Genomic DNA, 13615 nt, shown 5'->3' with positions numbered 1-13615 from the left:
GTTCCACGTGCTCCGCAGTCGGACCTTGTTGGTGATGCATTTTAAGCGTAGCAGTGTGTACATATCCATCCCAGCTCCCTAACTGTCCCTTCTTCCCATCCTTCCCCCTCCCCGCCCCCGCCGGGCAGCCTAATCCAGACCCTTGGCTCGTCCTAGGAGAGAAGGACCGTGAGCGCTTCTGGGAGGTGTCGCAGTCATCAGAATGAACGGGCTACCACCTCTGCTGTCGACAACCTTGCATCCCCATGGGCTGCTCTGGGAAATATCCCTTGTGTTCCGTTTCTCGTCTCAGATCAAGAAGGTGGCCATCTACCTGTGCCGGAACAACACCATCCAGACCATGGAGGAGCTGCTGTTCGAGCTGCAGCAGACGGAGCCGGTGAACCCCATCGTCCAGCACTGCGACAACCCGCCCTTTTACCGCTTCACAGCCAGCAGCAAGGCCTCGGCGGCGGCTTCCGGTAGGGTCCGGGCAGCTGGGTGGATGCCTTGTCCCGCAATTCTGGGTTTTCCTTCATGTAGAGCATTGAAGGGGTATGAGTAGGTGCTTGCTGCTTATTCTTATTCCTACATATACTGGTATGGCCAAAAAGTTTGTCTGGGTTTTTCCATACCACCTTTTTTGGCCAACCCAATACATTCATCTAAGAGAAGGCTTAAGGATAGCAGAGACTCTTGGCGCCTTGTCTGATTAATGGAATGGTCTTGTAAGGATAACCAACAATCGAGAGCCCAGGACTCATATGCCACAGAGTTTTGTTTTTTTTTTTAATTAATTAATTTATTTTAATTGGAGGCTAAGAACTTTACAATATTGTAGTGGTTTTTGCCATACAGTGACGTGAATCAGCCATGGGTGTACATGTGTTCCCCATCCTGAACCCCCGTCCCACCTCCCTCCCCATCCCATCCCTCAGGGCTGTCCCAGCGCACCAGCCCTGAGCACCCTGTCTCATGCATCGAACCTGGACTGGCGATCTGTTTCACATATGATAATATACATTTTTATTTTAGACTGAGCTTACGGTGGACACTGTAGTCATGGAGGAATCTCACTTCTGGACCCTCCTTCTTGTATCTAATGGGATTCTCTTGGCCGATATTCTCCTAGGTTTGACTGAACTGCCCCCCTCCACCAGTGTTACCACTTTTCAGTTGGCCTCCCAGCATCATTGTATGAAATATATACCACCCTCCTCAAACTCCTTGGTGCTGTCTTCCCTTTGCTGCCCTTAACACCATGATTGCCTCCAAACCTGTCTCCTCTTTTGCCTTGGTCTCTTATGCCCTCTTTGTGCCCCAGACCCTGCTGCCTTAGCAGTGATCTCACAGAGACGTGGTGCCCTGGGGATTGGAAGCTCTAGGCATTTGGAATGTTCTAACATTCATTTCATAACTCCTGGAACCAGAAATGCTAGAGCCACTAACGGCAGGACTGGCCACTATAAATAAGCGCATTACCTAAGTAGCCAGGAAGAGAGGGTTTCAAGAATGTTGTAGCCTCACTTTGTAAGAGAGTTGAGGAATTTGGTTTGACTATAATAGATGTCTTGGATTCTCCGCTTCAGTGGTGTGGGCTTGGAAGGTTGTTCAGAGGGTCTGAGATTGTGCAGAAGATGCAAGGAATCTTTCAAACAGGGGATTTTACAGGAAATCCTTTCCTGGAATCACTTAAGACTTGAGCTTGACCCCCACGACAGGCATTTCTTTCTGAGCTGTTCTTTAATCTCATCTACAGGAACCACCTCCAGCAGCAATACAGTCGTTGCCGGCCAGGACAGTTTTCCAGACGCTGAGGAGAGCAAGATACTGAAAGAATCTGATGAGAGGTTGGTGCACAAATTTGGCTTAACATGCAGCTTAACTTTCAGCAATTGTCTATGCAAAGCATTAGTAACATTTGCACGGCTTCATAAATTTCACACACTCATACACAAATCCTTTCTTTTTTAGAAACACAGATTGACTTTCAGACTGCTCTGTGTATCCCTAAAGATAACCATTTCTTCCTGAGCAAAGCCAGAGCAGAGATTAAGAGGGATGTTGTTCTAGTGGCTGAAGCCTATTTACCCCCAGGCTTAATAACAACCACACCTTATTCTGCTCGTGGGCACAGTCCATCTGGAGTTAGAGGGAATAGCCATGTGAAATTTGTAAATCTGGTTCTTAAATAATCCCTTAGAGTAGTCATCTTGAGATGAGTTCTATGACACATCACCGTTCTTCTTTTACCTTTAACCCTGTCACATCTTGGTTAACTAAGTGAAAGTGAAGTCGCTCGGTCGTGTCTGACTCTTTGCGACCCGTGGACTGTAGCCCACCAGGCTCCTCCGTCCATGGGATTCTCCAGGCAAGAGTACTGGAGTGGGGTGCCATTTCCTTCTCCAGGGGATCTTCCCGACCCAGCCATTGAACTCAGGTCTCCCGCATTCCAGGCAGACGCTTTAACCTGTGAGCCACCAGGGAAACCCGGTTAACTAAGAACACTGTCTGAAAGAAACCTTCATGTCCTTCCCCTTAGTTCTTTAACAGTAGTATTTCTCTTATTCATATTTCTGCTTTCACATTGCCCAGGAACTATTCATAAGTAAGCACCATATGGATCACTATTTACTGCAGTTGAATGTGAAGAGCAGAGAGACAAACCAAAAGAGATAAACAGGCCTTAAATCTGAAAATAAAAATTAAGATGATTCTCATGATGTTGAAAACTTATAAGTCTAAGTGTTTTCTAGTAAAAAGTAATGGGGCACCCTTTCACTTAAATTAATAAAAAAAAAAAAAATGAGGTACAGATTCATACTGAAGAAAATTTAGTGGATCACATAATGAAAGTAATGCATTTAGCTTTAAAAGCCCCTGGATGCTTTGTGATTTCATCGTGTGCATGAGAACCCATCAGGGGCTACAGGTGAAAGTTTTCTGACCCAGGGCTAGAGTTCTGAAAGTTCTTTCTCTAAGTCAGCCACAGCAAATTCCTCAACATGCTGATTACTGGCTGACTGCACTGCCTTAAGGCAAAATGCTCATCGTCTGAGTTTCCCTTCAGATCAAAGGGAATTCACATGTTATTTTTTCATCTGTATTTGCTGGTACCTTCTTTGGAAAACTCCCTAATGGTAAAAAGAAAAAAAAAATCACATATTTCTCTAAAGGTATTTCTGTATTCTGGTGGGAGTAAAACATTCTTTATCATTCATTGTATAGTCTGAATTTTTCATCTTAATTATACTGAGGGTAGAAAGGTGATATATTTCCATATATTATCATCTCATTTAAAAGACCCCTTTAGGACCAGAGTCATGGGTGTCCTGCCTAAATCTTTAGTGCTGGCCTTTAAAATGAAGAAGCCAGTTATCACTATAACATTGCAACCAGATAATATCTGAAAGAGGCTTTCTTGTTTATCTCCTGCTTTCCTGCTTTATCACTGTATCCTATTGGCCACTGGGAAGCCCAATGCTACCTACATAGTCATGCATATCTAATTCCTTCATACTGACGATATCTGTGTATCTACCTGTAGGTAGATTAATTGATTATATATATGATCACACCTACATTAATATTTTATCACACAGAATACTGTTGTTACATTAACCCTGTATTTCACCTGTACTATTTCTCTAATATAGTCTGTCTTGTCTTTGATGGTGGACTGTGCTCTCAGCCTAAAGCATCTTTATTTTTCTTTGCAGTCTACTTATCACCTTCCTCCCTGTGAGCCTTGTCATGCTGATTTATGGGCACTTGTACACACGTTTGTGTCTCAACCATTACCTTTTCATTCTTAGAAATCAGAGATTATATGGCTCTTAGACATATTTCTATCCTTAATGATTACCCTACTGTGCTGCACATAGTAATCATGTTTTAAAACGTTTATTTAGCATATAAATGAAAATTGGAGAAACGTCACAGCCCTAGAGGTAGATAAGCTGTCCAAACAGCTTCCAGCCCCTTTCTCCCTCCTGCTTGCTGACCCCATTACAGAAGACAGTTATTTACCCTGTCCTTTTCAGTCCTTCTAGACAAAGAGTCTACAGAGATGGTATTGGTCAGAGATACTGATGGTCTGGCTCCGCTGTGACTCAGTTTCTGGGAATACCAGTCGCCTGATTGCACTGTTGAGCTCCAGGGGGCACCATGGACTTTTACAAAGCCACTGTCCTGATGCAGGTTCTTTACAGCTGACGTGACTGAGCAGCAGCAGCAGTGGCTCTTTGATGTAATTCAGAAATATTTAATAATACCATAGCTACTGACAAAAACATTCAGATAGCTTATAATAAAAGAACCATTAAAACCAATATTGTTAGTTGCTCAGTCATGTCCAGCTCTTTGCAACCCCAAGGACTGTAGCCCGCTAGGCTCCTCTGTCCATGGATTCTCCAGGCAAGTGTAGTGGGTTGCCATTTACTTCTCGAGAGGATCTTCCCGACCCAGGGATCAAACCTAGGTCTCCTACATTGCAGAAAGATTCTTTTACCATCTGAGCTACAGGGAATCAGGGTAAAAGAATAAGTGTGTGTGTGTGTGTGTGTGTGTGAGTCACTCACGCATGCCCAGCTCTTCACCACTTTATGGACTGTAGCCCACCAGGCTCCTCTCTCCATGGAATTCTCCAAGCAAGAATACTGGAATGTGTAGCCATTCCCTTCTCCAGGGCATCTTCCCAACTCAGGGATTGAACCCTGATCTCCTGCATTGCAGGTGGATTTTTTACCATCTGAGCCACGCTTTTGAACTGTAGTGTTGAAGAAGATTCTTGAGAGTCCCTGGGACAGCAAGAAGATTAAACCAGTCAATCCTAAAAGAAATCGATCCTGAATATTCATTAGAAGGACTGATGCTGAAGCTCCAGTACTTTGGTCACCTGATGTGAAGAGCCGACTCACTGGAAAAGACCCAGTGCGGCTGGGAAAGACTGAGGGCAGGAGGAGAAGGGGACGACAGGACGAGATGGTTGGAGGGCATTCTGACTTAATGGACATGAGTTTGAGCAAGCTCTGGGAGATGGTGAAGAACAGGGAAGCCTGGCAGTCCATGGGGTCACAAAGAGTCAAACATGACTGAGCGACTGAAAAACAGCAACTAAATAAGTACCTTTAAGTTCTAAGAAGTATTTATCATGTAGTTTTTTCAGTTAAACAATAATATGAATACATATTTTTAATTAAAATAACAGTTTGTAAAATATGCAGAAACAAGCCCTGTAAGTATTTTTAATACATCAACCCTTAATAAAAGCCATGAAAGGACTGTTTATAAGGAACTAAAAGCAATAAACCAGCTATATAAGTTTCTGGTGATCTGTGTTAATACAGGAATAGAGATTAGTAATCCACAGAAAGTTGCTTACGTATTAATTTTGAGAAGAATCAGCAAGGGAAAGCTTAGGGAAACACTTCATCTTTCTAGCTTTTCTCTTACTCAGTCGCTTCAGTTGTGTCCGACTCTTTGTGACCTATGGGCTGTAGCCCACCAGGCTCCTCTGTCTGTGGGATTCTTCAGACAAGAATACTGGAGTGGGTGGCCATGTCCTCCTCCAGGGGATCTTCCCTACCCAGGAATTTAACCCATATTTACTGCATCTCCTGCATTGCAAGGAGGTTCTTTACCCCCTGAGCCACCTGGGAAGCCCAGTCTTAGCAGAGTTATTTTTATGATACATTTCTAAGACATGTACTTTTATATTAAAAGACTATTCAGTCTGCTTAATCCTTGAAATTCTTCTAGGATCTAGACCCAAAATTAGTTTCTTCAACCAGGAAAGCAAAGGAACAGATTTTACTCTTGGGAGTCAGTTTTTACTTTTTGTTTTTGCCAAGCATCCACTTCACTGTGCTATGGTTTTGATCTTCTCCAGAATAAGAAATGTGGAAGGGGCTTTCTCCTCCCCTTCATCTTGGCCTCATAAACTCCCCCTAGAAATCCTTTAAAACTGTCTTAAAAAGAAAAGAGACGAATTGCCATCCGTTCTGTAGCTCTTCCCTGCCCAGCCTTCCTAAAGACGATTGTAAAACCAAGATAAATCACCGTCTTGAGTTGCTAGCAGATTTCTGCCTGCTGTGAATCTACAGATGTGGGATTCTTTCATCACCCTGTTTTTCTTCCTTGTTGAATGGTGTCTGGGTTCTGCATGTGCTGTTTATATCTTTGCATTTATCAGCATAAATATGATTGTAGAACTTCTTCAGAAGGTAATAAGTTGGTCACTTTTCCAATTTCGTTTAAGGACTAGTCTGATTTAGACAATCACAGGGTCTGATCTGTATGAAACTCAGCAGATGTCTTTTATCTTTTGATAAAAGAAGTTGTGGATTCACAAAGTAATAGCCCAAAAAATGTGAGAATGAAGAATGTTTGAAATACAACGTTACTAGGGAAGATTTCTTGTCAGGACTTTAAAAAAAAAAAAAAAGCTGCTGCAAATGTCTACAGAGTGAATGAAACCAAAGGCTTTATAGTTGATACACTTCTGAATTCAGCAGTCACATCACTGTCGCAGTGTTCTGAGGTTATACACCTGGGACAAAGTAGCATTTTCATGGCACATCCTGAAAAGGCACTTTTTCCTGAAATTTCCCTCTCTCTCCCTACATTGATGAGGACAGCTGGGACCCTGCACTTTCCCACTTTCAGAGGGAAAGAAGAGTATTGGTCTCATATCAATTACAATAGAAAACCTTGTCAATAACACAGACAAACCACGCTTTGTATCATTTTATGTAAAATAAATAAATAGACATACCATTTCACCCTCATTTCCCCTAAGCCACACCCTTGCCTGACTTTATAGATCTTTGGGTGATAAACATGTTATTGATTTGTAAGTCTCTGGTGCCCTGAAAAGGCATTCTAGAAATCCAAGAGTATGATAATTAATACTCTATAGTTAGATGGCATCTCATAGTTTTGGAAACTTTCTCACATCCTTCCTTTTGATTCCTACAACAGCCCCAACAAAATAAATGTTGAAGTGTTGTTATTATTATTTCATTTAGGCAGGTGTGGAAATGGGGTCCCCAAGGAGGTAAAGAACTTGCCCAGGGTCACCGAGCAGGGGAGCGAGAGCTCAGCCTGAGGTCACGCGTCCCCTCTTCTCAGAGGCAGCACAGCCTTGAAAGTGTCCCCACCGTCACCTTCTTTGGCTGATGCTGGGCAAGATGTTTTGCCTCACTCTGTCTGTTTCCTCAGTGACAGAGTAAATGGTGTGTATCCCAAAGATGAGTGAGTGAGATTAAACGAGATAATGCACGTGAAGTTGTTATACTTTGGGGACTTCCCTGGTGGTCCAGTGGTTAAGAATCCGCCTTGCGGTGCAGGAGATGTGGGTTCAGTCCCTGGTCAGTGAACTAAGATCCACATGCCGTGGAACCACTAAGCCCGAGCCCTGCAACTCCTGAGCGCACACGCTCCAGAGCCCCCTTGTACCACAGCTAATGAGTCCAAGCCCTGCAGTGAAAGATGCCATGCCTCATGGTGCAGCAGGAATTCCACATGCTCTAAGACCGGATGCAGCCAAATAAATAAACACTCTTTTAAAAGTTATCCTTCGACCTCTTTGTTTGTTTGTTTGTTTTTGATTACTTCTTAAGCCACAGAAAGGCTAGACAGAAAGAGGCCCTCTGATTGTATTATACCTCTACTTGTACCTTTTCCTAAAAACCTTTTAAGGAAAACATTAAAGCTCGTGAAATTCAAAATTTGTTATGAAACTATTTTCGTATGTTTCCGGGTCTGTCTTATTTCACTGATTCAATCTTTCGGCCGTTATTTCTACCATGTGCCAGGTTACCATGTGAATCAAGGATTCGTGTTATTCAGTATCATGCCCGTCTTCTTTCCAAGCAGATGTTATAATTTTCTAGTTGGAGTCACACATATTAGTCTTCAAATGTTTTTCTTTTCAAGGTTTGAACTTGTGCTCCTGAGCAGGAGTGACCACTGACCTGCTCGAGCACAAAGGGAATGTATGGGGTACACTGTTTACAGTATTCTTTTAGGAAAAGCATCATCAACCGCTAAATAATAGTATTTTTGTGTCTCAGCACATAACACACGTGTCAATATCTCATGATGGCCGTTCTTGTATTTGCAGGTTTAGTAACGTCATCAGAGCCCATACGCGTCTGGAGTCAAGATACAGCAACAGTTCAGGAGGCTCATACGATGAGGATAAAAGTAAGCACTAACAGGCTGAGGGCTTTCAGATGGAGGGCAAATGGTTAGTGAATGCAAAATGAGTATCATGATTATTCTTGTTCTGATCAGTAAAAAGAAGCCCGCAAATAATTAAGTAACCATTTAATCCTGCCATGCAGAGAGTCAGTCTCTTCAAAGTAAAAACAAACCAAACAGTAGATGAATCAGAATTAGGAAGACTTTGAGCTACTACCTAAAACCGTATTTTTGTCTTCTTGGCCCTTTTCCTGGGTGATGCATTTGGCAAAAAGCTAGTACAAGGTTGTCTCTTTGAAAACAAAGATTTCCGTTCAGTTCTCCTGCCTGTCTTGGGAGTGGATTTAACCTTTAAGCTTTGTGAGTCAGCTCACCCAGGATAGATCTGTTTTCATATTTAATTTCTCAGGGACCGAGTGAAAACCATGCCAGACTGGGAGATACGATTGTCCCAGGAATCACACTGTACCTTGGGAAGCTGGAAAAACTGGAAAGATCAACGCGTTCATTGATTTTGTTTAAGTCTCGGACAGGTTGTACACTTATTGGTCATTGGTCAGGGAGTGGTCTCAGTTACTTGTTCACAAGTTGTAGGAATTCTGGAAACAGAGAACATTCCCAGTGACATATTAGCTGTGTAAGGAAATTGGTAAACTATCTTCTGGAACTTACTTGTTTGGGTGGAAATCATAATATGATATCTCATGAGTTAGATCCAATTTGTAAGTTGGCGCACGGAGCTTTTGTACTGGTTGTTTTGAATTATTTTGTTCTTGTGGGAAATGTGCAGAGTACGGTGAGAGCTAAGTATTTTAGGTTGGCCAAAAAGTTTGTTCAGGGTTTTCAGTACAATGTTATGAAAAACCCGAATAAGCTTTTTGGCCAACCCAGTAGTTCTAATGACACTACATTTCAGTTTTACTTATTAATGCACAGATAGGCAATTCACCATTCACAATATCAGTGGAAGGAATGTCTGAAATCCATGTGGTATTGCCATACTCAGGTTGAGTTTTAACTGTGCTCATGTGTTCAGTCATGTCTGGCTCTTTGTGACCCCATGGACTGTAGCCTGCCAAGCTCCTCTGTCCATGGGATTTCCCAGGCAGGAATAGTGGAGTGGGTCACCATCCCCTCCTCCAAGGGATCTTCCCGACCCAGGGATTGAACCCACGTCTCTTGCGTCTTCTGCATTGGCAGGCAAAATCTTTACCACTAGGGTCACCTGGGAAGCCCAAGTTTTAACTGTGTCCCTATAAAACCTTTCTCTAGAACAGTTAGTATGAAGCTGGGGCCAGGGGAAGCTTATGCATTTTCCCTCATTTCTGTGCCCATCAGGGTACTTGGCCTTCCAGACACCCAACAGTTGCATTTCAAGAGCACAGACCATTAGTTCTAGGCAGGACCACATTTTATAGATGAGGAGAGCAATACCTGAGGGATGGAGTTGTTGGTTCAAGAACAGTCTCCTTGCTATACATAAAATTTATGTTATCTCCTTGGTAACATAAAATTTTGAGGACAGAAAAATTGAGTCATGGAAATGTTAGGCAGTTGAATCCTGGCTTCCCCAGAATGTGACAGGCATGCTGTAAAGAAGCATAACATTCTATGACTGTGGATTTTACATTAGGAATATTGTTGCACTTCGACCAGTTGATTCCGTCAAAGTGTATCTCTTTGTTCTGGGCTCAGGACACAGAATTTGGTAGAAAACACTGTAAAAAAGTAATAATCATTTTGAAAATACATCTTCAGAGCCCTCTGGTATTGAAACTTTACATTCCTTATGTATTTTAAAATAGTGACTTTCAGAGGGTAATTATAACAAAATGAGCAACCATGTCATTATATAAACTCAGATCACTGGCTTTAGGGATAAAGAGAAAAAGTAATAGAAGTATGTATAAAGGGAAAGAAAAACTACTGTGAATGAAAATAAGGCAGAAGAGTAGTCTAGTATTATCATCATGGCCTCTGTTTTACCCGGAAATGGTTATAACTTGGCATAAACAGCATCTTACTGGGTATGGTACTTGAATTTGATTGAGTCATGTGTCAGTAATATTCTTCACATGATTACTGATATTAACCAGGGAAATTAAAGTTCAGAGTAAGTAGTTGGGTTACTGAGAGCTCAAATCTTAAATTTCTCAAGTCAAAGAAAAATGGAAATCAAGCTACTCAAACAGATCCTCATCATAGAAAGTCCATAAAATAAATGCTAAAATCCTTTTCTAGTTGTCAAGTAACAGAATTGACTTCAGCTGTCCCAGACGAAGCAGTCCATCCGGTAGGGCATAAGTACCCTCAGAACTTTGGTAACTCGATCCTGCCTGATGCATTTTTGGTTCTAGCTACCCAGTGATGGGTACAGTCTATGCCATGAGAGAAGCAAAGGTTTGCAAGCTCAGTTCCAAACCTTATGACTGGCTGTATGATATATGTCAGGGGTAGTTATTTTCTGCCTGAATTCCTGAGGGTATGAGCAGGGCTAAGAAGAATGAGAAGGGATCAGGAGAGGCCTCATGGCCCAGCGCTTCCTAGTCTGGGTTTATCTAAAAAGAAAGGTGCAGCCTCTTTAAAGTATTTTCTTATTTAAAAAAAAAATACCACCTTGGATAAAGTGGACAGGCAAACAGATTCAGACCTAGTCTATAAAGTTGGTGAACAGCATCTGGCATGGTCACAGAACAGCAAAGAAAGGCAAGGTGTCTGGGGTGCAATGAGCAGAGGGCACGAAATAGGAAATAAACCAAGAAACAGGAGGGAGGTCTTGTCAGGCCTTATAGGGCCTGGAGTGAAGTGAATGCTGGATTTCATTTTGAGTGTGAAGGGGAGCCACTGGCCAGTGGTACGCAGAGAAAGGGACTCTGAATGGACTTCTGTTTTCAAAGGATGGCTCTGGGGACTTCCCTGGTGGTCTAGTGGTTAATTCTTCGCCTTCCAGTGCAGGGGGTGTGGGTTCAATCCCTGATTGGGGAGCTAAGATCCCACATGCCTCCAGGCCGAAAAAAAACGAAACATAAAACAGAAGTGATATTGTAACAGATTTAATAAAGACTTTAAAAATTGTCTACATTAAAAAAAAAATCTTAAAAAAAGGAGGATGACTCTGGCCACTCTGCTGAGAATAGACTGCAGAGGGTTAAGCATGGAGGCAGGGAGGTGGTAGGAGGCTGTGCCTCCTGGGAGAGATGGTGAGGGCTCAGCCCAGGATGGCAGTGATAGAGATGGTGAGAAGTGGTCATCTCTTGGGTTTGTTTTGAGGGAGAGCTTACTGAATATGCGGCTGGTGGCAAGTTACTTAACCTCAGCGTCCCCTCTACAAAATTGGGATAATAGGTACCTATTATTGGGTTATTTATACATGAAATATATAGACCATTGCCTGACATAAAGTAACCTCTCTCTGTTGTTAGTTGCTCAATCGCGTCCGACTCTTTTGCAGCCCCATGGACTATAGCCCACCAGGCTCCTCTATTCATGGGATTCTCCAGGCAAGAATACTGGAGTGGGTTGCCATTCCTTCTCCAAAGGATCTTCCCAACCCAGGGATCAAACCCACATCTCCTGCATTGGCAGGCAGATTCTTTATCACTGAGCCACCAAGGAAGCCCAAGCTGTCTCTCCCTTAGTTCTGACTTTATTATTTTTATTATTACTGTCCCACCATCGTCATGGTTATTAGAAATATAAGCAACTATGGCTGATTTCATGTTGATGTTTGGCAGAAGCCAACATAATTCTGTAAAGCAATTATCCTTCAATTAAAAAAAAAATATATATATATATATATAAGTGAGAAGTCAGGGAGGATTCCCAGGCTCCCATCCTGAGTGAACTGAAAATAAGAAATCACGTTTTACTGAGATGGAGGAGACGAGAGAAGGAGTGAGTTGTCACAGTGATGGGAATTCACGTGATGTAGGGTTTTTCTTCTGTATCTATGTTTTCAGTCGGTCTATAATGAATAACTATAAATTAGATATCCAAGAAATAAAGGAATGAAAGAAACTTAATCAAGTAATTCCAGCCCATTTGATCATATAATTTGATACTCACCAAATGGAATGGTTAGGAAGTTATTTTTACAAGCACAAATTTGTAAGTTGCTTTCTAAAAAGGCAAGTTGGGAAAACAAGCAGCTTCTCTCCCTGTAAATGAAGCACATTTGTCTTTCTCACACTACAGATGACCCAATTTCTCCCTACACCGGCTGGCTTCTGACGATCACAGAGACCAAACAGCCGCAGCCCCTACCCATGCCATGCACGGGAGGGTGCTGGGCCCCGCTGGTGGACTACCTCCCAGAGACCATCACCCCCCGGGGGCCACTCCACAGGTGAGTAGCACGTGCAGATAGAGGGGAGTGGCCGCTTAGCTCTGACTGGATTTTTCTTCCTATGAAAAGAGAAACCTGTTCCAGGTCCCATCAGTTGAAATGATGTTTGAAACCAGAGGGAACACAAGCGACTTGAACTGCAGCTCTCAGCATACTGACTGACTTTGGTCGAACATTAACCAGTGTGCAAAGCTGCCTTGCAGCCCTTTGAAGTTTCCCTTGATGTGCCCTTAGTGTGGGCGTTCATTCTGTTATGCCTTTTCGATTGTGAGCAGCTAAACGAAAGAACCTTTGTCTTCCGAGTCTCTTCATCCCTCAGCCCTTATTTTCAAGTGACCAGTAGAGTCCCCATTATGTGAATTAGCTCAAGTGAAGTTTCTTCTCCTCATGGAGCTCTGTGCTGTATTAGAAGTTAAACTCCATTTTCCTGGAATCAGGGTCTCACCTAATTCTCCAAGGCTGATGAGTTGGACGGGATTGTGCCCCAACGACCTGTTGGTCTGTTTCCGTCCTCTTCGGACATGGCGTTGACGGCATCACTTTCACTGATTAGGTGCAATGTCGCTGTCATCTTTATGACTGAGATGGTGGTGGACCACAGTGTCAGAGAGGACTGGGCTCTTCACCTCCCGCTGCTGCTCCATGCTGTCTTCTTAGGTAAGCCTGGGACCCAGAGGAATTCTGGCCATTAGAGTGCCACACAAGTCATCCCAGGGAGCTGCCCTTTTACGTGGCCATCCTGCTTTTCTGAAATACCTAATATCTTCTGTTTTTCACCATCCTTTCTGTGACATCTCTATAATTCCAGTTGATCAGTCATTGTTTAAAGTTGTCCTGGCACCATAACAGAGAATGATACCTCATCCATGCTACTTCTGTAGAGATACTCAAAACAAGCTGGACTTCTTTCAGGGGCTTTGGTTCTCCATGATAAATTTAAAGCCCCGAGACACAGTCAGTGCATAGAGAGAAAGAATGTAGAACATGGTCGGCTAAGCACTGAGGTTTTAAAATACCCAAGGTGCAGAGCGAAGAAAATGGAAAGAGGAATCAGCCAGGCAGGGAGACTCAGAGAGAGAGAGATAA

The 13615-nt window shown here is 42.9% G+C and overlaps 1 protein-coding gene across 8 annotated transcripts in view; it reads left to right on the top strand.

Moving 5' to 3' along the window:
- FRY (FRY microtubule binding protein) overlaps window positions 1–13615 on the top strand; it is a 328350-nt gene that overhangs the window by 256012 nt on the left and 58723 nt on the right. For all 8 annotated transcript variants that reach the window (NM_001205616.1, XM_024999814.2, XM_024999812.2 and 5 more), the window contains 5 exons: window positions 293–461; window positions 1739–1829; window positions 8105–8187; window positions 12379–12529; window positions 13083–13186. In NM_001205616.1, coding sequence (NP_001192545.1) covers window positions 293–461; window positions 1739–1829; window positions 8105–8187; window positions 12379–12529; window positions 13083–13186 — 598 coding nt within the window. The remainder of the gene's footprint in view (window positions 1–292; window positions 462–1738; window positions 1830–8104; window positions 8188–12378; window positions 12530–13082; window positions 13187–13615) is intronic.

This window comes from Bos taurus, chromosome 12 (genome assembly GCF_002263795.3).
Source record: "Bos taurus isolate L1 Dominette 01449 registration number 42190680 breed Hereford chromosome 12, ARS-UCD2.0, whole genome shotgun sequence".
Classification (NCBI taxonomy): domain Eukaryota; kingdom Metazoa; phylum Chordata; class Mammalia; order Artiodactyla; family Bovidae; genus Bos; species Bos taurus.
This window is presented reverse-complemented; position numbering and strand designations above follow the sequence as displayed.